At 43.8% G+C, this 25,838-nt stretch overlaps 5 protein-coding genes across 5 annotated transcripts in view; 4 read left to right on the forward strand and 1 right to left on the reverse strand. All coding sequences in view use genetic code 11, as the record gives it.

Moving 5' to 3' along the window:
* EGR_03576 (Serine/threonine-protein kinase LATS2) overlaps window positions 1-1,872 on the forward strand; it is a gene marked incomplete at both ends in the record, with an annotated part of 11,140 nt that extends 9,268 nt beyond the window's left edge. Inside the window, 2 exons of the mRNA XM_024492825.1 lie at window positions 840-1,141; window positions 1,597-1,872. Of these exons, the coding sequence (XP_024352708.1) occupies window positions 840-1,141; window positions 1,597-1,872 (578 nt within the window). The remainder of the gene's footprint in view (window positions 1-839; window positions 1,142-1,596) is intronic.
* Window positions 1,873-3,370: 1,498 nt separating this feature from the next.
* EGR_03577 (Protein fat-free) lies at window positions 3,371-13,607 on the reverse strand (the record flags this gene model as incomplete). Its single annotated transcript, XM_024492826.1, has 23 exons — window positions 3,371-3,493; window positions 4,209-4,645; window positions 4,982-5,085; window positions 5,341-5,573; window positions 6,277-6,553; window positions 6,967-7,167; window positions 7,302-7,351; window positions 7,425-7,503; window positions 7,612-7,724; window positions 8,023-8,349; window positions 8,421-8,692; window positions 9,104-9,236; window positions 9,405-9,539; window positions 9,621-9,717; window positions 10,203-10,498; window positions 10,758-10,860; window positions 11,235-11,344; window positions 11,953-12,031; window positions 12,074-12,162; window positions 12,428-12,631; window positions 12,675-12,830; window positions 12,875-13,171; window positions 13,530-13,607. The coding sequence occupies 23 exons, from the start codon at window positions 13,605-13,607 to the stop codon at window positions 3,371-3,373; spliced, it is 3,993 nt and encodes a 1,330-aa protein (XP_024352709.1).
* A 176-nt stretch (window positions 13,608-13,783) lies between these two features.
* EGR_03578 (putative palmitoyltransferase ZDHHC6) lies at window positions 13,784-15,915 on the forward strand (the record flags this gene model as incomplete). The annotated part of the gene is made up of 7 exons (XM_024492827.1): window positions 13,784-14,077; window positions 14,147-14,395; window positions 14,471-14,656; window positions 14,726-14,809; window positions 15,282-15,469; window positions 15,538-15,599; window positions 15,836-15,915. 7 exons carry the CDS (start codon window positions 13,784-13,786, stop codon window positions 15,913-15,915), a joined length of 1,143 nt encoding a protein of 380 aa, XP_024352710.1.
* Window positions 15,916-16,550: 635 nt separating this feature from the next.
* On the forward strand, window positions 16,551-19,280 carry EGR_03579 (Protocadherin Fat 4; the record flags this gene model as incomplete). Its single annotated transcript, XM_024492828.1, has 1 exon — window positions 16,551-19,280. The coding sequence occupies one exon, from the start codon at window positions 16,551-16,553 to the stop codon at window positions 19,278-19,280; it is 2,730 nt and encodes a 909-aa protein (XP_024352711.1).
* A 3,267-nt stretch (window positions 19,281-22,547) lies between these two features.
* The window catches only part of EGR_03580 (hypothetical protein), a gene marked incomplete at both ends in the record, with an annotated part of 7,807 nt that continues 4,516 nt past the window's right edge, over window positions 22,548-25,838 (forward strand). The window contains 3 exons of the mRNA XM_024492829.1: window positions 22,548-22,586; window positions 23,103-23,258; window positions 24,879-24,949. Of these exons, the coding sequence (XP_024352712.1) occupies window positions 22,548-22,586; window positions 23,103-23,258; window positions 24,879-24,949 (266 nt within the window). The remainder of the gene's footprint in view (window positions 22,587-23,102; window positions 23,259-24,878; window positions 24,950-25,838) is intronic.

Below are 25,838 nucleotides of genomic sequence, written 5' to 3' on the forward strand. Positions count from 1 at the left end.
AGGTAACCGATCGGATGAGGAATTGTTCAGGATTTACCTTTTTTAGCGCGTTCGCTGCTAGGTTCTGTCTCAGGCAAATTTACCACCACAGCCCAGATGTCTCATTGTGTCAGGACGGCAAATCAACGTCCTTCACTCTGTTTTCCCCTCTGGTCTACATCTTTTCGTTCTGGCTAAGTGCGTCAGGCATGTGTGACGCGCAGACTTGGTCTAGGAAGTCGGGGCATCACCCATACACGGCGTTTGTTCACATGTGTCCTGTCCGCAGGATGCTTTAATGATGACTTCACCTTAACCGTCGGCTTTTACGACGAAACAGAAATCAAAATTGGACGAAAAAGGCATAACAAGCTGCATTTTTGGGTGGCTAGAATCCATCAATTTCCCACTTCGACATACACACCGCGCCGCGAATCAGTTGTCACTCCCTTGGTCCCAAAGGAGATAATCTGGTGACTCGCCACGTGGAAGAAATTCAACTTCATTCGTCACTTGTACGCACACTTTTGTTACTACGCATGAAAGCCATTGTTTCTTTTTCATCTGTGAACTTTGCAAAACAATTTAGGCAGAAAAGTAAATATCCAATCCTATGAGAGCAAAGGTGTACTGAAATTATATCCATTCAGTATCACAAGGCGGCAAGGGTGTACTTGGAAGGATTTTTTTGCTTTCGTGGACTGTTAATGCCTCTGATCTGCGTCACTTCTGCGGGGGCGAGTATGAACAGTCAGGCTCTATCTTAAATGTCATGCCCGTCTGGGAACTGATTAATAAGGGTGGGTGAATGATCGAGCTTTAGACAGTAATGCAATGAATGTTATTAAACTCCCCCGCAGAATACAATCGTGCCTGTGACTGGTGGTCGGTGGGCGTAATCCTCTATGAAATGCTAGTTGGTCGACCACCATTTGTGGCTCAGACGGCGTTGGACACCCAACTGCGAGTGATCCAGTGGCAGCGCCACTTACGAATCCCAGGGGAGCCGAGACTGGCCTCTGATGCGGCTGATCTCATTCGTAAACTTCTCTGCGATCCGGAGGACCGGCTGGCCGATCCGCGTCTCATGAAGCAGCACGCCTTCTTTGATTCGGTCGACTGGGACAAGTTGCCCACCCAAACACCTCCCTATATCCCAACTGTAAGTGATATTCTACTTAGCTTTAAGATTAATTTGAGCTCCTTATAGTTCCGTTTGCGTTGGTTGGATTTTTTGAAAGATTGGAGGAATGACTTTTAGACATTGGCTCTTGTACTCCTTCACAGTCGATTTTGGATTGCTAATAGATGGTCCGAAGAGGTAGGGGATAAGTCTTGAAATGAGAAAACGGTAACGGAAAGCCCAACTGGCCTTTGATCTGTTTACGTAATTGTATAGACCTGAATGGAAAGCCAAAGTCGAATCAGTTTGAGGCCCTTCATCCATCCATAGCGTATTTATTTGCTCATTTAGTTGGATTCGCGTTCTAGTAGCAGATTCTGAATGAGATGTCAGGAATGAACATTCTTAAGTTTTTAGATTTTTCCCAAAGAATCCTCATCACAAGCACCCGTTATGAGTTTCTAACTACTATGGAATATGCTGTGCATTGGCAGATTCTGAACGAGCTGGATACGTCTAACTTCGATGCGGTGGATGAAGAGGCAGGTGGCGATGACCAAGCAAGCTCTCAGAGCAGCTGTGGCGGGGCTGGAGGCGGAGGAGGTACATTCGGACTAACTAGCGCGCCACACGCCTTTCCCGATTTCACTTTCAAGCGCTTCTTCGATCAGGATAACAACCCCACCACCTCGGAACGTGACGCCATCTGCTCCACCGGGGCGTGGCACCAAACCAGTGCGGTGCTTGTACCCTCCTCGTCCTACCAGTAAATTTGCGATTGCTGCTAATCCCTTCCCAACTCTCTGTACAGACCAAATCCGGCCCGATAAGCTATTCGCGCCTCAATAGTGACTTGACTTTCACCTCCTGTTATGCGCATCCACATACGATCAGGAAGGCACATGCAAGCGCTCATCTGTACAGCCTGCCAAATCTACAGTTGCAAGTAGATTTACAGCGCCGCTTTTCATAACTTCAAATGTGTGTGCGTTTGTGTCAATAAAATAACTTTCCCATTTTATTGCTAGGAATGATTACAGGCCCCGCTCCAAAGCCATTTGTTGTACCTCTGTAGTTTTCAAAATACAAGCCCTCTGTCTCAACAACAACAACGAATACAGTTAAACATTCATAATTACCCAAATCCACTTCTTCAATTAATACTAAAACGTCATTTTCATGATCAAAGGGAGATATCCACTACAACCCATTCGAAATCTTTAATGGGAATCGCATTAGGGGAGACAAGGGAGGCTGCGTGAGATCTAGGAGTCCAGGAACGAATTCGAAATTAACTGGCAAAACCCTAATGAAATTTAACGGGCCGAGTTAATTGAAGTTACCAACTTAGACGTAAATCCCTTCTGTCCGCCCGCCTGTACGGTTTTGGGGGAAAAAATAGTTATGAATGTCATGAAACATCTTTGTATTTTTCGGCCGATGGAGCACAGTGGAGAGGTGGCTGACGCCAGTTGTCGTCGACCATTTGCGGTAGGGGAGGACCTCTGACTCCTTCGGGAAAATAATTCCAAATATGGAATTTCGTTGAATGAAGGAAACGCATAGTAAGACGGGAAGATGACTACAATTGTCTGTTCAATGGTTAACGTATCGAAACCATGCAAGACTGGAAATACGAAGGTCCTGAAGGGAGAACAAATCTTGTGGAGCAGCTGTGGCTCCTGAGATGTCTGCCAAGTGAATCTGGAATCCCAAGCACTTCTGTGATGAATAGAGCCATGTGGTCAACTAAGCACGCTAATCTCTGGATGAGGCACTTTTACGTTCCCTCTCATTAGAAGTCATGTTAAACAAACGAATAGGGTGTCACATAAACCGGAAGGCGCAACTGCTTTCTGAACTTACAGATTTCAAAGTACAACTTCATTTAGTAGCTGTCATTCCGTAAATTCAGTCAAATGCAGAGGAGAAACACTCGCCGCCGAGACATGACTGTGTGAGCCAAGTCCTTGGGATCCATGGACCGGTCAGAATCTATCCCCCACTAGCTCAGGCAATTCAAACGACCTGCTGACTCCTTTGCCCAACTTCACCAAATATTTCACAAAAGGAAGACCACGCATGACAAAAAACTTTGCTTGATACCATGTGATGAGTTTGAGTGAAACCTAGTACCAAGTAGTCTGAAAGTTGCCTATCCACTAGTTTTATAGCAATCAACCAGCTACGTGAAAATTGTATGTCTTTTGCACAGATTGTACTAATTCCAGGGGTCTCCACTAGGTATTGTCTTTTGAAGGACACTCGTCACTCATCTACTGAATTTTTGTCAGCAGATGTAGTACGGAAGAGTGGCCAAGTGTGGAGGTTATTGTCAATTCCCGCCGTGTAAAGTTCCAGACGTTTTCGATTCCAAGCACAGGCCGTCATCTGTAAAATGAAAGAAGTCAAGCTTCGTGAGGTATTAGAATTTGCAGCTGTTTGACCAATGCTGTCACTGTCAGCTCTCCCCATCTAAAAAGCCATCTAAGGGAGTAGATCGTACGAAAAATAAATAATAAGAGCAATTAGTAATGGAGTGCCGTGCTAAACAAAACTAGGAGTGTTTGAAAAGGTGAAAGGATTGGGAAAAAAAATCAAAAAGCGCTAAGTTGGAAACCGGTATCAGAAAAGGACACGCTCGAGCCCTCCTTCCTTCCCCCAACCTACACATAAAAGTACACAAACCCCAATGACAACCCGAAGTTAAAAGCCATGAAACGGTTAATCAGCCGAATATTCGTCGGTATATCGACATAGGTCGAAGATTTGTAGATTTCTCCGCTTTAATGAATCGATTCATTACACAAAAATGAATTGGTGAAGCAAACAAATGATACAAAAATAAGGAAAATGAATGATGAATGAGGCCCAGAGTATTCAAAAGTTTAAGCGCCCGAAACCTCCAGCATATCCACTCAGTCAAACACTGACCCTATGCAATTAGAGAAGGGGCGGATGCATAGCACATAGCATTCTAGAACAGAACGTAATCAGTAGTATGAGAAACAATCTCTACGCTGGCCGCTGCTAGCGTCCCAATTTACAAATACAGTTATTCCAAAGCACTATAAAGTCCCCAAAGGTGAAGCAGGTGCTACAGTACCCTGGAGAAATGCCGTTTAATAGTCCATTGAGAGAGCACACTAGAGTCGTGATGATATGAACGCCTGTCGACAGAAGTGACAAGGAGAGTCTGATCGGTCGGCACGAAAACGAGCGCGCCCTCTGCACCCCAGGCATGGAAACGGGGGCCGATATCACCGTCGGTCACCGCGAGACGAACGCACCGCGGTGAGCTAATGTCGCTGCAGTGAAGATCGCTGACGCCGGCGCCAGCACCAATGCTGACAGCGCGATCTAGGGCGGCAGTGGCGACGCGTGGCTGTGCGGCAGCGCTCGAGCAGGGCGCCCCTCCATCCACCTCGAGGCCCCACACACGTAGACATGAGCCACCCCGAGCTCCCGTGCCGCCCCACGAGTAGAGGTGAAGGCCATCGGGACTATTTGCCATGCCCTTCACTCCACCGTTGTGCGCTACAGCTAAATAAACATGTTTTGGGCATTTATTTCATTTGAATGCGATTATATTTGATGTACTTAATATCAAAGCTGCAATAAACCGCAGTCCCCAGGATTTAGCGCTACCAGTTTCAATTCGTGTCGAAGGTGAGGCCAAAGTTAGACTGGAAAAAAAAAGTGAAATGAAAGAAAATGTTGCCGTATGAGAAAGGCAAAAAATTGTGCTGTTGCGGTCACTACCCCACCGAGGCACCTTGGTGAAAAACACGCTAAACGGAAATTCGGTGTTCAGGCTGCTTTTTCTGCCCTCAGCCTAAGACGGTGGAAATACTGTATGCAAATTGGACAATCGCTCACCGTCGTGCAAATATAGCGGCTCTTTATCCCTGTATTTATTGTTCAACGTAGCAACAGGCTTCAGTGGTACACGGATATCCCAAAAGATGATTCTCCCATCCTCACTAAAATCAACAAAAAAGACTGATGAGCGGGTGAGGAAGCACTTATTAACACCTCCTTTTTGTTCACTTTTATGTACTTAATTAAAGAAATGCGCGATGAAAGGCTGGTAGTAGAAATGTTATTACTAAGCTTATCTAGGGGTAGACTTCGCAACAAAGCGGCCTGAATGTCAAAGCGATCAGCAGAAGATAGTGAGGGCAGTTGGTCAAGTGACGTGTGGAGCCCCCCAGAAAAAAAAGAGGTAAATGGCAGACCCTGCGGTGAAGAGGATGAAGGAGTTGCGAGCCGACCAGAGGACCTGGGTGATGAGGGGGGCGGTGTGGGCGCCCAAGAGGCTGAGGCACGGTGCGCCGACGAGGGGATCAATGCAAACAAGGTGGCGATCGTAGCACCGCCGTAGCGACACTGCAATGAGATTGTGCTCCCTCGCGCACGGCGATAGCGCCGCCCACGTCATCGACTCCGGTGTGGCGATTACCTCCACGCACTGCCACAACCATGGATCAGTAAGGTGGAACATGATGAATTTCGCATGCCAATAAGTGATATAATCTATTTCTGATATAATTGCTAATGTACGCAAATCATTCATCTCTAAAGGCATTCATAGTACACATTAGAGGAGTGCACAATAATGTCCTTTATCCAAGCCTTCGTTCAAGTTAGTGGATACAGCCTACTACGATGCTAATTTAATCTGATTCAAGAGTCGATTCCACATCTTAAAGCAAGGTAACTCAGCAGACAAGAATGGGTGGTGTAGACACAAGAACATGTTCATAAGCTTTAAAGATAGCAAAGAACTATGGAATTGCGATTTGCTTGGGTGTTTGAGTTATGTCGAGGCTGATATTTGTTGAACATTGTCAATCCGTTTTGAAAAGTGCAGAATATCAAAAAGGGGGAGGAAGAGGAGAAAGTAAAGTCCCCTTTTCGTACTAAAACAGCTATAATGATAATTTATTCTACGGAATAGTTCAAAAAGATCAAGTCTCAGGCACTCAAACATCCAATGCTATTCAATTGCTATCCAATGACTCGAATTAAGAATTAGAGTATGTCAAGCATAAATAAACACATTCGATCCTTCTACCTTCCATGGGAAAAATTCTGCATCCAAATATACGAAACCATACACGAGTTTGATCAGCGAATCACCCAGCCTGACTCAGACGCGGCGACAAGCTCACCTCAGCCGTATTAGTGTCCCAAACCTTGAGTGTGTTATCAACGGAGACACTGAAGAAGCAGCCCGTGTCCACGTGGTTCCACTGGAGGCACACGGACTGACTCAGCCTACCATCTCCAGTGCCAGAGGGATTGTGCTGTGAGGAGAGGAGGGTGGGCGGCACAGAGGTGAGGTGAGCGAGGACGGGAAACACCAACGAAGGACTGCCGCTGTTAGTCTCGGTGGGGGCCTGTGTGTCGTAAAGCAGCAGGCTGCCATCACAGTTAGCCGAAAGAAGGCTATTGAAATGGGAAGAAAAATCCGTTGTGAGATTCACAGAAGCAATGACAGACGCCACTCCGCCTGATATTTACTCCTTCCATTAATTACGACCCATTAATTTTGCTGAAAACGCCACTGTTTTCTTCCTGAGAATCATTAAATTACGATAGCTTTGAAGTACGCACCTGAGCCAAGTGGCGCAACCTATCACATAATGGAGCACCCGGCTTCTTAGTAGATGGGATGTGATCCCCACAAGTTCGAGTTCAAGGGATTCTCTAGGCCAATAAATGACACTAACTTGAGTGCAAAGTGGCCCCAAAATGTGGGACTCAAATGACGCCCCTAACACCACCAATAACTTGAACAACAGCAGGCAACACCAGTAATTCAACAAATGTTCCTCAATCCAACCTGATGAAACACGTACTAGCGCGACTCGATTGTGTCTAACGCGATATCTGCCGTCGGTCCACGATAATTTTCCTCGAACTTGATTGAGTAGTCAACATCAAAATGACTGAGATCGAGGCGGTGCTCCAAGTACTCTTGAAAGGCCAGAGAACGCGGCTTAAGTCCGTACTCGAAATCCAACTGGGATAGGAAAATTGTTATAGTCTCCTCACCGCTTCTCAGGCAGTAAAAAATGGCAAGTCATTTGAAGCAATAGAGTTTAATTTGAAAAAAAAGAAGGAAATCAACAGGTCACAGCAAAATACAAAACACACAAGACGAAAGAAGGTACAAGAGAGTGGGGGATATCACTTGGAGGAAGTATTGCCCCCTCGGGAGGTGTCACAGATAGCGTCAACGATCTGAAGATTCGAAAGGAAGGAAATTACAGCACCTTGTGACAAAAATTGACTAAAAGGACGAACAAAGGCTCACGCTATCGTCCATCAATTGTGGCTCTACGCAGCGTTGCATGACACTGTACATCACGTCATCGAGCACATTCTGCACTTCCCTAAAAGCCCCGCCAAAAAAACATTTAAACTCGCCGTTCGAAAACTAGCCCTACATATGAGATTATTTGTTTACGAACGTTTCGGAAAAGGAACATCTGGGAACCTACCTCTCATCACTGACGAATCGCCAGAGGTGGATGTGCAAGTAGTGGCAGTCGACTTGAATTTGCTGGAGGCCGAATTTCCCGAATGTCCGCGTTCTTGCGCACTCACTGAAGGCCTGATAATTCAACCGATAAGGAGATCAAAGGACATCAAGCAATAATAATAAGCATAGGTTGTCAGCCACGAAAAAGGGAGATTTTGTGAGTTGACAAGTGACACAAATTCGATATCTTCCATTCAAAAAGCTATTTTTGGGCCCGTCACCTAATTTTGACTTCTTTCACTCCTGTATAAGTAAAGTCAAATCACACCATCTCCCACAGCTAAGCAAATCACTTTCGCTATTGAGGCTAAACCTAGTTCCCTAGAGTTCTTTGAAACAGCAGTAAGACCTTTACAGTGGACTGACTCACTTTAAGACCAATCTTGACCACTCCAAAGAGGATGGACTCGCGTGTCGGTTTGACAGGAGCAAACACGTTCACACGTTGATGAAAGAGACGTCGAAGTTGACTAGCCAACGCTGGATCATACGCCGGCGAGGTAATAGCGCCGTGCTGCTGTGAGGAGCCCAAGGCGCCAGCAGCAGTAGTGGGAAGCGCAGCCAGACCTCCCACCGTCTGTCCACGAAGATGAGACATCGAGGAGCGCCAGGAGTACCGACCCTCCACCGATCCACGTCCACCCTCCTTTCCTACCCGACCACGTCCGGTCGTCGAAGGTGGAAGCAACTGACTCACCTTTTACGCAAGTAAGTTGATTTTCACCAGAATAACGTAAAAAGATGGTGAGAGTGGAGACGGACACGCACCTGGAAGTCGATGTTAGCGAGATCTTCGAGGATGCGTCGAATCACGGAGCGGACGGTACGCGGTTCGAGACAACGCAGCCAATCGCGGGCCTCGACGGACTTACGCATCATGTGTGCAAGCTGAGCACCCTCGAACTTGGCGAAGGTGGTCAGGAGACGCGTGGCCGTGGTGCGAAACTCCTCTGCCAGTGGACCCGGCGGAGTTAGAGGTTGCTGCCGAGTCGCCAGCATCTGTTGAATGGCCTGCTGGTGTGACTGAACTGAGGCCGAGGCTACAATGCGAAGCAATGGGAGAGGGAGTTAGCTAAAAGGTCCATTTCCAATGGTTGTAATCTATTCTCTGCAAAGTCGACAGTAGTGATGACACTTCCATGGCCCTAGAAACTCGCTCATGGAGAATCGTACTTGGTTTTCAAAAAATGGCATTAGGATCACAAGGGATTCTAGGCATGACTTTAACGTAAGGAAATAGATTTCCTCTTACAGGTAAATCTTACACCCACATATGTCTCAGGTGAATATAATCACGGTAGTTTCTTCACACAGTTTACAACTATGTGCCCATTAAGGAGTTTGAGTCATCAGAAGTTTTTAATCAGAAAGATGACAAGGAAGTGTGAAATAATGGGAGAGTACTAAAAAAAGTATACGACGTAGAATCAAAATGCGTGGTATTGGCTTACATTTTGGGAGACCAATGAGAAGAAAGTCATCGGCCATGCTTAGCAAATGACCGATGGTACCGGAATTGGCCCAGTCGAGACAAAGTTTTCCCATCAGTAAAATTATGCTTCCTGGAATACTGGAGGGCGTACACTGCATAAAAAATACCATAAAATATCAAGTATAAACATTCAGATGTAAGAGTGGAATAAGGCGCTTGATTTGGCAGTAGCCGTTTACTCGGTTTCACTGATTCAAGCGGTAATTTAAGTTCTAATGGTGTTAAACTATCGGGTGATACAGTAATTGTGCACACCACACCTTTGAAAGCTCCTTGCAAAATTGGATGAGGAAACGGAGGTAGGCAGTGACAATATCCTCTCGGATGTAGTCCAAACAGAAGGTAGCGCGGAAAAGTTGGAGATGAGCAAAGGTATTATCGCTTGATAAGAAGGGCTGAGTGAAGAGGAATTTTAACGAAGTAAATTAACTCAATCGAGAGAATAAGAGAACTGTCAAACTGTAACGCAAATCTACCTCCAACTCCTCGAGGCAGTCACGAAGGTTAGTCGCCAAAATTCGGCTCATTTCATTGTAGATCTCTGTGAGCGTCTTCCTGTCACCCTCATTTTCACTAGAATTAATAAATTAAATGGTGAACAGGGTGAGGCTGTGAGTCAAATATCTGAATATTCAATTCATCAATACACGTCTAAAACCAACAAGGGTAAATGGGGCAATAAGGCAAGAAAAGCGAGAATTATTAGTAACATTCGATGAAAGAAATCCACCAACCATCGCTTTCGTAGTAATAGCTGAGTCCCCCTGTCTGCACCAGAATGAGGCACTTATTACCGGAGGGATGTCAGATTACTTAGCTTACATTAAAGACAGCACATCATCCGGTTCATTTGATAAGAAACTTTCTTAGAGCCAACTCATGAACAACGAACTCAATCATACCTCAAAGGTAATGGGCGAAACTATCCAGATATCCAATTATTAAACAAACCACTGAAATCTACCTCTTGGCCCTTGCATTACCACCCCCTCATAATACCACCAGAGGTTTATCTGCCTCTAGCATTCAACATATAATAAGAGTTCTCGAATAAATACTTGTTCGTTGGTTTGGAGCAGACATTCGTGACGAGGTAATGCCTGATGTCAGTCAGGCAGTCGGCAGTCTGCAGCTTAAGACAGGCAAACTGTTTCTCACGACAACACCTCGCGGCCACAGCCAATACCATGTTCAGGGAGGCCTCATCGAGACTTCGCTTGAAGTTGTTGGCCGCTTGGGAGGAAGACTCGTTCGGTGGCACGACAACTTCCAGAACGCTACGTCCGAAACCCACTAGTCGCGCATAGAGGCGCTCCAGAGCTCGCACCAGCAGACTTATCTCAGTGGACTGAACCTTAACAAGTTAAATATGGATAAATAATGCAGGAAGGCCTCGGCTTTTGCTCTTACAACTAGGAATGCAGTTGATTACTAGCATATTCATAAATTCCTTTCAGTATAAGCTCATCGGCTTATAAGACTTACGGAGCAAAATTATAAATAGGAATTTAAGCGAGTAGAACAACTGGAATAAGACCATGTCCTATTAAAACATACCAGTTAGTGAATGGAACGTACAGTATTTCAACTTAGAAACTAAACATCGAACTCACTCCGTCTTGCATCTTCTTGTCAATCAGGGCAATGAACTTCTGGGTCAAACTTTGGAGAAACTCAAAAAGAGGAGTCTCGAGGTTATCTTCTGAATGACTATCCCTGGAGGAGGGAGGAAAAGGAGGAGATAAGACTTTCGCTCTGTCACTGTCAAGGTTCTGTATCGCAAGGCGGCAGCTTAGTCTTGCTAGACCAAACGCACATTGAGGGTAGGACACGAAATCAGGCGGCGAAACAATTCAAGTAGGAAACAGCGTTTATTCCAGTAATTAAAAAAAGGAAAACCGGAAACTTTTAATTGAGCGAGTCGACATGAGTTTCGCTCAGTAAAAGACAATTGTGCTTCAAACAACAGGAGCAAAGGAAAAAGGAAGGGGAACAAAATTGCCAAAAAGAGTACCAATTACTATTACTAATTTACAACTCTTTTGAACGACTGTGCATTCAACCAACCCTACTCGTGGATGAGGACAAACCTCGATGACAGAGTTGCGTTGCTAAGAAAGCGGCTTGAATAGGCAAAGACGTAGGATAGTGCCCCTTCGGAAATCGTATCCGCCGCTGCATTTGCAAAATTCAAAAGGTCCTACAGAGGGGAATAAAGAAACTTGAAATCAAACCATTTTGGTTAATGCATACGTACAAGGAAAATGAGGTAATCGTTAAATTCAACATGGTTACGGGAACCTCAATGGAATGCGTCTTGGGCAAATTGGAGGAGTGATAACGCGATAATGTGCACTATGTGAGAATGATTTCCTCAGCTTGAACTCGGGAAGGGAGCCTCACCTACGGTATTACACATGCTCAAACCCCACCCTTTCTGCCATCCCTAGTATGCATAAAGAACTTTTCTCAGATGTGAATCAAATAAGCTATTTGACACTGTTGATGAGGCTAGACTAATTCATCTCATTTGATTCATGCCATAAATTTCATCACCAAGTGTGCAACGTTGTAGCGGAAACCAGTACTTGTCTCAACTTATGGCCATCCCAGAGTTACCACATACTCCCTTACACACCAAGTTTTATTCCTGAGAACACGCGATACGAGCATGCGAGAGTCCCCAGTTTTTGTAGTGGGACCAATAAATTAGTTATAAACCTAATAACAACTGCTATCCATCCTAAGGAGCCGACACGTCAGAAAATATAAGACAAAAAAGCATGATGAGAGGTGTGAACGCCTTACAGGCACAGACGACTCTACACTTTCCACATCTTGCGGGGAATCCAATTTCTCAAACAGCGAGTCGATGCAGTGTGAAGCTCTGCGACAAAGGAAGCATAGAAGTCTAATATTAATTGCTTACACTTGAATAAACTTTTTTGACAATTCTGACATGGGCTGTCCGAGTTGCATCAGAACCTCAATTGACGTGGTTAAAGTCTGCGAATCCTCCTGAATTGAAGAAAAATTGTTCTATACAAGTAACTTTCCACTATTCAAAACAAAAAAAATAAAATTTTAACTGGTCATATGTACCGATATACCAAAACAGCGCTATCGCCTGAAGCATTCATGCGTAGATCAAGGCATAGAATTTGCATATCTATTCGTAAATAATATATACCGTATGCGAGGGTCTATTTTGACATATACCTTTATCAATAGGAGTGGAGTTAAAAGAAGGTATGCATTAGAATTGAGCTAAAAACTCTTTTACCGCCGAAAGTAGACGAGACTCCACCTCTTTGACAACTTCACTGATCAGCTCTGTGCATTCCTTATCTATGCCTTTAAAAGATGGAATGTTGCGATGTTTCTCGAAAAATCCACTCGCTTTAATATAGGCGTCTACCGCTTTGGTCCAATCCTCCTTTTTCATGAACTCTCTAATCTTTGACGGCAGTGAAGACAAGTACCCTAGCTAAACGGGGATATGGTAAAGAAAAGGAAATATCTTTACTGACCCTCCGCAAATTTTCAGCTGTTGTTACCAGTTTCCTGATGGCTGTGCTTGACTCACGAATTTCTTGGTCGATCTCACTAGAATAAAGTTGTATCTCAACCATGCTCTCAGCAAGGGAGTTCATTTCATCTTCAATGAATTTAAAGTTAGACTTCATCTAATAAGGAGTTAGCTGCTCAGGAAAAAGGTAGCACAATTTACCATTTTGATTGTGTGTGTGGCATTTATGAACTTGTTATAATTATCGTAAACAAGCGTCTGCATTTCGGAGTCAAGAGAACGAATTTGTTCAGATATTTCTGTCTCTTTAGCCAACAAATCGTTCAGATCACATTTTTGGAGGAGATCATTTAGGTACTCCCTTGGATCGAAGCCCACAGAATCAATGTTCTTTGGATCGGGAAGAATTTCAGTTACTTCATCAGCCTTAGATTTCGGACCGTAGAACTCAAAAAGGCGTTTCTTTCGCTGCAATCGATCTTCTGAGTCTACTTGCATCTAAAACAACGATGTTTCAAAATAGCCCCAAACATTTAAGTGGGCACAAGTCGTGTTGCAACAGTAGTAACCTAAGGCCGACCCCTAAAAACAAAGTCGGGCACGTATTGATCTAGTAAAAGGATGCAGATATAAGGTAAATAAGGGTAACAATCAAGGTCCACCTTCAAGAAACAAGAAAACAGACGAATAATGTGCGCGGCCCACCTACTTGCAAGGTCCTCCGACAAATTCCTAACTTTGTCGGACAGTGGTTAGTTCCTGGGCTGGTTAAAGGTGTGAAGCTAGGTGGAATGATGTGATTAATCAGTAAAAAACATTTAAGCAATTTTCGACTTTTTCTACATTTAAAACCTACTACACGTTGCAAATTTATTGAGCAGGTGCTTGGTTCTTGTAGCATTTGTCTATCAACGTTACATTTGCCACAAAACATCATAAATAATGTTCTGCATGCACTTTTCAAGAGGTATATAATTTTTTTTGACACAATCTTTCATTTTCGTACCACTTAAGAATTTGTTAAATAAGCGAATATGTGTTCACAATTACCGAAGTACTACTGGGCAGAAGAAGCGCGCGTCACGTAAAGGTCGTGTTCGTAAATTGCGGATGTGGGGTATAACGATGCCGACAGATCCTCTACTTCTTAATGATTCCGTATGTAGAAGTTTTTCCTCGAGGTGTCGGCGTCTGTTCCACTCAGGCCCCATATTCGGGATGGGTCTCGTGATTTTCCTTACTCTCGCTAGTTTATCTGTCGTCATATCCACTTTTTTACCGTTTCGGAAGATTTTCGCCACAGCTAACGCCTTTTTCTGTGTGTTTTTATCATTCTACATTTTAAGAAGTTATGCCTTGGCTGCTTGGTTAGGTCCCGGCTTCGTAAAATTTGGATGGCAACCGGTTAGTTTATATTCAATGGACTTTTCACTTCCTTTAGCTATTTCCTAAAATAACTGCCTTCTGTTTTAGATCGATCCTAGAGATAAAGCGTTTCTACAGTTCTGTACTGTCTGTGATGGATACAAACCGCCCCGATCGCATCATTGTCATACCTGTGGGAGATGTGTTCTCAAAATGGATCATCATTGCCCTTGGATCAATGGCTGTGTTGGCCATCTAAATCACGGTTATTTTCTTCACTTCGTTCTTTCTGCACCCATTGGATGCTTGTACTGTTGCAGCCTGTGCTCGTATCGCATATACTTTGTTCTTACACGGGTATGTTCTGCCTATTCTGTCGTCTGTACTTGATAATAGGTTAATCAACATTTTCTCGTTTATCCTTCTTTTTAGTCGTACGCTTTGTATAGATTTGGCTATGATTACCGAATATTGTTCAACTTCTACGAAATTGCTATTTTGCTAATTGCTCTTGGTCTGGCATTCGGGGTTATCTTGGCTGTTGGTGGACTTGGTTATTGCCAGATGAAGGGCATCTTACGCAATAGAACTGTGATTGAAGATTGGATAATGACGAAGGTATGCTTGTACTGTATATTGTTTCGTAAATTTGACGTGGCGTAACACTATATAAAATTTAATCTTTAGGCGTCTGATCGGCGAGGTAGTGAATCAAATCCTAAGCCAATGGTCTACCCCTATGATCTGGGATGGAAGCGGAATCTGCTACAGGTTTCTGTGTTCACCTTATAGAATGTTGCCTCCTTTCATTTCAACCTCATCCGTTTCTATTTTTAATCTATTTATGCTATTTTATTCACCCTGCTTAGTAAGCAGCGAATATTTTGAGGCTTCTCTTTTCTGCTCACTTTTCAAGGTGCTAAGTTGGAGGGGGAACCCGGTAGGCGACGGGTATATGTGGCCTTTGAAGCCAGGATGCGGAACCTACGATCTTACTGTGAGTTTGTTCAATCAATCATTGAGATGCGCTGGCCAACTTTGGCGCAACTAGACGTTACTACGTAAAACTGTTGGCCTTACTTCTGTTAAAACGATGTGTGTGGTTAATTGAATGTTTGTATTATGGTTTGGTTACACGATTCAATATGTATTTGTTGGGTTACAGTTCCATCTACGCTCCATCGCCTTTCCTTATTTATTTGCGGGCACCTTCTAATTTAATGCTTTTTTGGTTTTGGGGCAGATAGAGCAACTAAAACAGAAGAACCTAAAGAGCAAGACAGCCATTCCTTTCCGAATTGAGCGCGCCTACTCAGGTAGTATGCTGGCTGTATCGTACGGCTGGCGCACCTGCTGCTGCCCGCCATGCAGTGGGGAGAATCTCATGGCCGTCGCTGTCGGGCACACCGTCCTCGTCACTCGAGCACATAAGTGAGTCTTCTTTCTCTCCCTCCTGACTCCTTGGAATACTCCACTCTATGCTCATTTCTTCGCTTCAGGGGGTGGTACTATGGTCAACTAGTTTCTGCAACAGAGGAGGGCGATGGCCATTCCGCTAAGAGTAAGTGTGTCCCCTCTCTCCTTCGCATTCCTGCCCCTATACCTTTTGCACCTGAGATTCTTCGCCAAATTCAACCACTACAGGCAAATTAGAGCCCTTTCTAAACATTTAATACTAAGGCTGTAGCGTTTATTTAATCGTTTTTATAAAATTACCTTCCCTCGAATGACAATCGTATTTAGCTCGCTCGTGCTACTTATTATTTGTTAGTAGCATTTAAAATTTTTAAATTTTAGCTCCCATTAAAGGGTGGTTCCCCAAAGCCTGTGTATCGGTCGCGGCGAACCGCAATAGAGGAAAAGCAAAACAAAGTTGAGGGTTGAACGCACAACCATTGTGAACCATTGCCTTTCAAATGACTTCTCCTTGTCGATATAGGTACCAAAACTCTATGTTCTTGTCTTTGTACGCATCTTTACATTTTTGATGAAATACAATTTTATCTGGTGGCGGGTGTTTTTCCATCTCTATGATAAGTGAATAAAGTCACTTGGCTCTTTACGTACAATGATTGCAAAAAACTGGAATGATTTGGGAATAATTACATCTCCGTTGTTTCGACGTTGGTATTGTTAACATTACTAACCAGTATTAACGCAGAAACCTTATTGCGTTATTTTTTAAGACTAAAACCTCCTTACAACCATCAAACCTGAAGTCTACTAGGATATTTCACACCTAAGAGTGACATATCGTCCTGATGGAGTGGTTAGCGCATTCGCATGGAAGTCTTGAAGATATTGGGTTGGCTTAAAAGCTACAACTTGTCCAGAACAATAGACATCAGTCTGCTTGCAGACCCCGTGCCTCTGCGAGGTGGACATGCGCTCGCACTCCATTGGGCATTGGCTCTACTCAGCCACGTGAGTCACAGCCAATCAGAGGGCGAACAAAACACTCGTTGGGCTATTTAAAAAGCCGATCGCCCTCGACTTCGTCAACTCTGTGTCAATGCTTCTGTCACTCATCATTCTCACGGTTTGCACATTTGCATTCTGCAATGCAGCCTCCACCTCGGCAAAATCGGTGCACTATGTGGTGCAAGAGGAGTGTGGACCCGGGACGTACATCGGGAACCCCATTCGTGATGCCAATATCCAAAGTGAGAATAAGCAACCCCTCTTCATCAAACTCATGTACAGTAAAAAGGGGGATTTTGCATTAAACGAGACTACAGGGGATCTTCGCACAACTAGGCATCTGGATCGGGAAGCTCTCTGTGGTCGTGGCGTGCACCCACGGAGGAAGCTCAACCCACTGCCTCTGCAACGCGCAGACAGCATCAAAACCCCTAAGGAAATTAAATACGCCAAAGTGGTCATTTCTACCGCTGCGTCATCGCAGAAGTGTCAAGTAGAGTTGAGCATGGTGGTGCACAGTGGGGACAACCTCTTAGAGACTTGGATAAACGTCCACATTGTCGTGCAAGACTTGAATGACAACTGGCCCTACTTTGAGGAAGGTTCTTGGAATCTTACATTGAGTGAACTTACCTCTGTTGGTGCCACGTTCCAGCTTCCACAAGCTGTCGATTTGGATGAACCAGAACGTTCCGTCCTGCGCTACGGTTTGGTCGATGAGAGCTTTCCCTCCTGTCGGAATCACTTTTCCATCACGTGTCAGTCTGAAATAGTTTCCTGTGACCTTCGCCTTGTTCTTGAGAAACCTGTGGACTTTGAAGTGTGCCAGCACCACCATCTGATCCTTTTTGCAGAAGACTCAGGCTCTACTGAAGCCATTCTGCCTATTTGCGTAAATATTAAGAACGAAAACGAGCACCAACCACGGTTTATTCAATCCAGCACCCATTTAAGCATCCCTCGAGATAGCCAGCCTAGAATTCCCCTAACCAAATTTCACGCAGTGGACAAAGACGCTGGGAAGGACGGTGAAATTACTTTCCTAACAAATTCAACCTACTTCGAGGTGACTGATGGAAAGTTACTGCTTACGAGAAGTCTGCTTCACTACCCGGAGAAGAAAATGAAAGTTTTTGTGACTGCTACTGATGCCGGGAATCCACCGCGTCAGTCAACCTTAGAGGTGGCTGTTGAAATAACCGGTGAGGAGGCAGAATTACAACCTGGCAAGATTTTCATCAAACCACTTGGAGGAGAGGCAATCAGTGGCTCCGACGCACCCATCCTGCTTCCCAATTCTGCGGAGAAGGACACGCTAGTTGCACTGATTTGGACAGAAGGTGGCACTTCCAAGGTTTCATGCTCTATGCATCCTGCTCTTTCACATTTTGCCCTCGAAAACGCCGGTCTCCTTATGGGTAAACCCACGTTTACATTGAAGGTTAACAAGTCATACAATTTCTCACAGAAATTTGACATTATACGGAGCCGTGTCGAGGCCCAGGATGTTCGTGTCACTTGTGGCAGCAGTCAATTAAGTCTTCATATTCGTCTAGCGCCTCCGCCGGGACAGCAATTCCGATTCCCTCAGAAGGAAGTTCACCTCTCTATCGAAGAATCCTCCAGCCCAATTATTGGTTTCTACACTCTCAGACCCCTGAATGGAGTTGGTGAGATTTATTTTAAAAAGGACTGCAACTCTCCTGAATGCGCACGTATGCATGTAAATTCAAGAACGGGAGTCTTATCCATTCCTCACGGGATTGATCGTGAGGTCACTCCAGAATTGCGTTGTCGTTTCTCCGCCTCCGATAGTGATCACCCCGCTAATCGGATTCGCGTTGATATTGTAATAACCGTGAAGGATATTAACGACTGTGCACCGTCATTATCCCAATTGTACTACTCTTTACCAGAATTTGATGGCTTGATGCAAACCCCCATCCTGCCCACTTGGATACCTCTCCTCAAACTTGATGCTCTTGATTTCGATGAAGGATTAAATGGATCAGTTCATTTTGAGCTAAGAAGTGTAAAAACTTTCAGTAACGGCTCCAGCAACGATCGTATTCCCAAATTTCGTTTATCAACTGAGTCTGGTGAGGTCTCCATCAAGGGGAAAGATTATCCTCTTTTAGACAGGGAGGAGATTTCAGAAATAGTGCTATTTGTTTACCTTTATGACTTGGGCAGTCCCTTTCGACTCTCCGCCACGTATGAGGTCAAGCTTACCCTGGAGGACGTCAACGACAACGCTCCAATATTCTTTGATTCAGAGAGCGAAGCGCTCCTCCGAAATATGCCCTGGTATCGCTCAACAGATCCTGTGCCTGGATTTTGGACTCAAATTCGCATCTACGATCCCGATCAAGGTGAAAATGGAACTACCGTTCTGTCAGTGCTTGAAAAGCCGCCTGTGGATTCCACAGACCCCAACTTGCGTCCACATCAGGTGACCCTCTTCAAGGACGGGCGATTATGGGTGGCAGAAGGGTTGGTAAAAGGTGTAGCCTTGCAGGTAGTCTATCTTCGTGCAGTTGACATGGGCTCCCGCCGTCAGCTCCACAGCGAAGCCAAACTCGTAGTCGATCCCGAGAGCGATCAGCATGGTCGTAATCAATTAAAGCGCCCGATGTTTGTGCGTAGCAATAGCTACAGCGCAGGACAATTTATGCAAAAGTTAGTGCGTCTCAAAGACACCTTCACGTCCGCCCCAGTTGCTATGAGTAAGGCTCACGTCATCCTCCTCATTGTCGGTGTCAGTCTGATCTGTTGCATTCTGGCCAGCACCTGCGTTGCTTGTGTGGTACTGCGAAAGTAAGCAACCGTCGCTGCTGGCACTCGCCCTCATCCGACCCATCTCTTTACACCAACGATATCTGTATTTTTCCACATGTATATTGTATTTTATGGACAAATTCATTCCATACTTGGAGGCAAGCGATTAAGTATTTCAGGCATCGTGACCCAGCACAGTTGGTGTCGGATGTCAGCAGTCTTTTAGGTTAGGCTATAAGCGTTTCAAAAATCTTAAACTTTGTAGAGTTTTTAAATTGATGATCACAATCACGAGCTTCGCAGGTGTCGTAAAAAAGTGGATTCCATCTATGGTTACTATGAGGTGTCGCACGATGATTAGTTCGACTTATGATTAATCTTTTTTGCAAGTTGTATCATTGTTGTCCATTTTTGCGCCTTGTCGTAGCGTCCATGAACTGCCTGCTGGGGAAAGATGTTTATGCGGTTTCACGAGCAGTTGCGATGGTTGGTGCTGGAGGAGGCACTCATTGGTAAGAGATTCATTCGATTTTACCACTAGTAGTGAGTCCTCATTGGGTCCGCTCCGGTAGATGAAAAAAGAATTCCTTTTGTCATGAGTTTTTGGCTCCAACAGAGGAGACCGGACCTCACTTCAGTTGCCTATTCACTGGGATGTGTTGGATTGCTCACCTAATTTGTACTGAGAAACTTTACTTAAAGTTGGGATGACAGAAACTCTTCTACTTTGAGGGTATCTTCTGCCCAAAATTGAAAGGTATGGTGTGTTCGGTACGAAACTCCCTTGCTCGATGTAGTGAATAGGTTCTTCCAACTTTTCACACGATCTTCTTCCAAATAATAGGTACTCTTCTAATACTTGTGAATGTAAAACCCCGCTTTCCCGTTGTATTGAATGATAGACAGAAACTTTTCCAAACTACGGTTAAGTCCTTTAACCCTTTGACGGTAAAGTACATCCACAATCAAAAGGATTTGGCTAGACAATCCTTCCTAAATACAATCCCAACTAGCTTACACTCAGAAAATTCATTAGCAGTTCACCTTAAAAAAACAGCTGAAGCTTAATTATGCGGATAGTTTGGAGTAAGAGAGCTATTTAACAGTTGGAAATTGTCTATAAAACGCCATGGAGCATATGACGTCTGTTTCGCTTACCAAAAGCTCATTTTTCGGACCCTCTTTTTAAGACCTTCCTTGATTAAGTTTGACTAAACGAATTAACATCTTCACTTGAAGAGATGCGATAACCGTAATCTGTAAAATGGGACCGAAAACTTTGCTATATCTTGCTACCTCCAAAAATGGATCTGGGTGTTTTCGGTGGCTGGTGGATGCGAAGTTAACGCCTAAATGGTGGATTCTTACAAGAAGACTATCTCAGTAACCAGAATGTTGCATCCATTATTAGCGCCATCCAGTACCAGATTAAGCGATTTAGACCTTTCTGGAGGGACCGATTTACAAAATATGCTTTAGGCAGATTTCCCGCCCGCTTTCCTTTCATCTTATGTTTATGAGATGCACACTTTGCTTGAATACCGTGGTTAATGATAGGTCGTCATTAATGCCGAATGAAACAGCTCACCTCACAGACCAAACCGTCCTGAGGTCACTCATCATCGAGGTGTGACCTGAATTTGCGTACAGCCTTTTCGACCTTTCGACATGAGCGATAGTCAGATTAACAAGTAACTTCATATTTAATAACCTCAAATGAAGACCTTGCAGCGGTGTTAAACGTCTTTCCATAATAGTTTATTATCTTATGAAGATGCGCATCAACAGCCTGCTTCACCCAGAGCCGCTTCAATGGATGGTAAGTTAAAGTTTCCCTTAAAACCGACGCCATCGTAACAGGAGAGTTCAATACCACAACCCTTTTCCGCCGGATATGCAACGAGGTGATCAAGAGGAGAGGAAAAGGTGAAGGCTGCTGGACATTGTAAAAATCTTGTTTGCGGCGTGGGAGAGAGCTGCCTGTCGCCCTGGGGGCTGAGACACTAGACCTACACCCCATCCAGTGACCGCAGTTGGGCATGTGCGCAGTTGCGATGAATAACGCGATTTCAGGGGCCATAAAACCACCTTTTCAACGCACCCATTGTTTTATCAGCGCAACTGCGCCACTTTGGGAATGGAAGTTGAGATACCACTTTAAGTTTAATTGGTGGATTGCAATTTTTTTCCAGAATCTGCATTGAGGAGTTGGGGAAAAGCAGCGGTAGCGAGTGATGTTAATTTAAAACAAACACCTGGATCTGGATCTGAAGGGTCGCCATGGCTTGCTGCTTTCAGATGGCATATTCAACAAAACAGCAAATGCGACACAGTTTGAGAGATAAATATTACTCCACAGTGTTTCGGCCGCAATTTTGAAAGAATACCTAATCACATCTATAATACAAGTAATATAGCATAACTTATAATTTATAAAACAAAATAGGAATGAGGGAACTCGTAACTGGAAGGACTCGATGCAAGGGCCCCTTCGACATTCAAAGCTGGACCATTTTCGAGAACCTAATTTATTCCTTTAAATATCTCAGTTTAGAGAGACTACCTGAAAAGGTTAATTTATTTTCATTTATTATTTGCTGGCGCTGCTGAAGTTGCGTTATGAATTCGTTCCAATGCTCGGCACAGTAGGTCCTGCTGTCATACCATCCAAAGTTTGCAAGTGTTCCTATGGCTCTGTTGGATAGAAAAACTCTTCAATCAGACCATCACCCTTGTGCTAAATGGCCTACTTATTTTGATCTGCAAATCAGCACTTTTCATGGAATAAATGGCCACTTTGCGACGTCTGTCAGATATGCCGTCGGGACGTAATAGCCTCACTTCCCAAGTGACAAGTTTTAAATGCCATGTAGCACGGAATGGTGTCTAAAACGCACTTTTAAGGATATTTAATAGAGTAAGGTAGGTTTTTAATACAGCACGAAACGGATGTTCTTTTGATATACCATCCTGATAAGGTTTACTGGAAATTTATGGACTTTAGCACTTTTCCGAATGCGACTCTTCCAGTTGATTGACGCTTCACGAAGCCTCGTTAAATTCCAACGCCCTGAAGCCTTACTGAGTTGTTGCAGTCAACAACCAAAGTAGCAAATTTAAAATGCCCCTGGTTAAGAATATAGCAATCGGTGATATACGTAGATTAGGAGTTTTAGATCCAGAAGGAATTAAGGAAGTTGATCCAAGAAGTTGGAGACCTCCAACAAAGGCCGGTATGTCGAAGAACACGGGAAGACTGGGATTTAGTTCTGTCATTTATTGCGAAAGAGATACATAACCTAGGCCTAAAATGTGTTGCATAGGTACTCCACAAAATGCTTATTTAATGGTTTGACGAATCGTATGATCGGAGGCGATCTCCGGCCGTCCCGACGGACTGCTTCTTTGGAGGCTGCTCTCACACGACTTCTGCTACTATGCACGGAAAAAAATGGTTGGAACTTCCCAAATTTAAATTGGTATGGAACTAAGAACTGCCTGATTCTAACATTATCATATTCCACTCATTCGCATCTCTGTTTGACCGTCCACCTTCTGTTTAAAGTGAAGGTCAACTAATCAGGTGCCACCGAGACTGTCATCCAACCCTCCCTCTACAGCGCCACTTACAGTGAGCTGGCAGTTTTAGTTATATGGTTAATGAGTTTGCATTTAAGTGTCAGTGGCGCTATGAATCACAAACTGTTTACATCTGACAGGGCTTGTTAAAAGGAGACGTGATTTCCCTTCACCTTAGGCGTCGATTGTAGCCATGGCAACGAATAATGGCATAAGGACTAATGAGTTGTGGGAGCGCTTGATTTCTGATTTTGCATTAAATTAAAAACACTTCTTGTCTTTTCAGGGAACAGGAAGTGATGGCGCGGCAATTTGCTCAACTTCTGCATCATTACAACTGGCTCAGGTGCTTCCACAAGCATTCAAAAAACAAAACCGTGTCAGACACTGGGCGCTCCGGACAAATCTCACTCTTGAGCAATTTCTATTTGCTGCTATAAAAGTAGGGCATAGAAATGCACCTGATTCTGGCTAAAATCTCGAATCACGCAAAACACTGACCATTGTTGGTGGTTATCGCACCATTTATGATGGGCGGATGCAATAAATTCCCCTTTTTCAATTATAAAATGTGACATTTGGGATGTACATTATTAGACTGTTTGAACACTGCCTCAGCAGCTTTACATGACACAAGAATTACCGAAAATTAAGTGATTTTTTTGGAGATATTTACCATATTGACTTTTAGCGAATACTACTTAATTCACTCGCAGGGGTATTTCAATAGCTAATTTCGTTCATCAAAATCACCAACTTAAATGAATCTTTTGTGGCAGGGAAAAAAATCACTGTTTACTACACTTACAACAAATAAGTAAAATAGGGGTGTTAAGTTCATATGATACAAGCGGTTTTAGGAATTTGATTACAAGTATTCACTGTTTTATCTGCCGCGGAGGCGAAGCTAATTATACCCCTTAAGGAGAGGCTGAAGGTTAAATTCTAGCCTTCGACTCATCAGCTAATTACCTCGGTCTATTATGCAGAGGCCAGCCCTATTGTTACGCCCATATCTACATTATGCCTCTTTATCCACGTCGTCGTGTAAGGGAGTCGTGGATGCCTTCTAACCGTCATTAATAATTTGAATGATAAACGGGGCTTTGGCTCTGGTGGTGGGCAAATAACCCCAAAGTAGTGAAAGAAACGGTGCATTATTTCTTAACGTTAACTTACAAAAATGAAGACGCCGTGATCGTTGCATTTTTGCATATAAGGTGTGGATTTTTAGAATAACTGACTACACTTTTCGGTAAGCTGCCACAATGTCTGCAAATTGACGCCAGATAGCGCCAAAATAATTATTCTTGAAGTGTATCAGCATGAAGAAGAGGAGTCAAGAGGTGGCCTAGTTAATGGCGATTATGCCTTAACTGTTTTTGCCTTCCATGGTGTGTGCGCATTCTATTTTGTGGAAAAGGCGGTTACTAATTTTGGCTTGTCTTTTGATGGCTACTAATATCTCTATTACAAAGAGGTGCCCTGCCGCGCTTCAGTCAAGTGTAAGTTCAGAAAGCTCATTCCATTCATAATTTGGACAGCTTGATTTATCAGAAAAATAGTTTTAATTTGTCATGAGAGATCCATCACTCTCCCTGTGACATGCTGACCTCTAAAACACAAAGATATTTATCACAGGGTAAACCTTTAAGGCATAAGTTCTGGTTCTTAAACAGTTCACTCTTGAGCTGTGCCATAAGTAGGTCTGATAATGACATGATGGAAGGCGTTCGCAAAGCTAGTAAATATGTAGTGACCCTGGGCTAAGACCACGTCATCCCGATAAAATTGACTTCTGGCAGTTGGGCTTCAGAGGTACACCTCCTCATTCAGTATTTTCACCAGGCCAGTCATGACACCAATAGCGGCGAAATAAGTGATTCGCATTAACTCAGTAAACTAAAAAGGGCCGTTTAAGATTTTATTATCTCACCTTTGTTGTTCGGGTTCCTTTGCTATCAAAGAGGTCAGATAGGTTATTGTTAAGATAGTTAAACCATGCTACTAGTTACTGGGACCCATTTTAAGTCGTTATCTCACTTTTTGAGATATGATAAAGAAAACGAATAAAGGAAACTATGTAATTTGTCAAAGTACTCTGCTTTTAAAGGCGAAGCCACAAAAAAAAATGTAAGATCGCGTCTCCTTTAGCACTTCAGGGTGGCAACGATAGCACGATGAATTTACTCGAAGAAAGCAGCTTCTGGCGAGAACACCTTTTAAGATGTTTGACATGTAATTATACACTCTGTATATTTTCAGTTTGCATTTTTCGGAAGCCACATCGGTTATACGTTCGACACATCAGAATTTGGAGGCTTGATTTGGCGGTCTAATAGGAGACCTAACACAATTTGTTTAAATTGGCAATTCCCCGTCCATTTTTGAAATCCATCCTAGATTTCTAGCTTTCAAGCCGAAGAACTGGTTGGTAACTATAATTAAGTCGCGGGTTACCACTTGCCACTTCGTAATCCGAATCTTCTTTTTAATAAATGAAAAAGAGGTAAGACGATTATTTCCCTCATCCTTGAAAGGCCGCAGTAACCATAGCAGCGAATAACGATGCATAAATTGACGAGTGCGCTGCACACCTAACCTGTAATCTCGCGGGAACACTTCGCGCCTTCCTTGTGATGAGGCAGTCTTGGACCGGCAATTTGCGTAATTTTCCCCTTAGGCATTTTGAGGGTCTCCTCGAAATTGGCACATTAAAATATGTTTGGCCTATTCAGAGCCAAGCTGCAAAAATTGCAGCCGCTTAATCTTTTCTGTACAGTCCAGTTGATTAGATTTGGAAACAGTTTAGGTCTCACTCGTAGAAGCATTTCCAACTCTACCTCCCGAAAATGATTAATACAAATGTAGCCATTATTGAATGGTCTAGTGCTCGCATGAAAGGCTGAAAAAAACTCGACAGTATTATGTTTCCTCCCCATAGATTGCTGAGTTTGTGCAGAACATAAACTGTGTTATCATGATATCGCAATCTCGGTTGTGAATCTAATGTCCAGGGCGT

Source organism: Echinococcus granulosus (genome assembly GCF_000524195.1).
Source record: "Echinococcus granulosus chromosome Unknown EG_S00019, whole genome shotgun sequence".
Lineage (NCBI taxonomy): Eukaryota > Metazoa > Platyhelminthes > Cestoda > Cyclophyllidea > Taeniidae > Echinococcus > Echinococcus granulosus.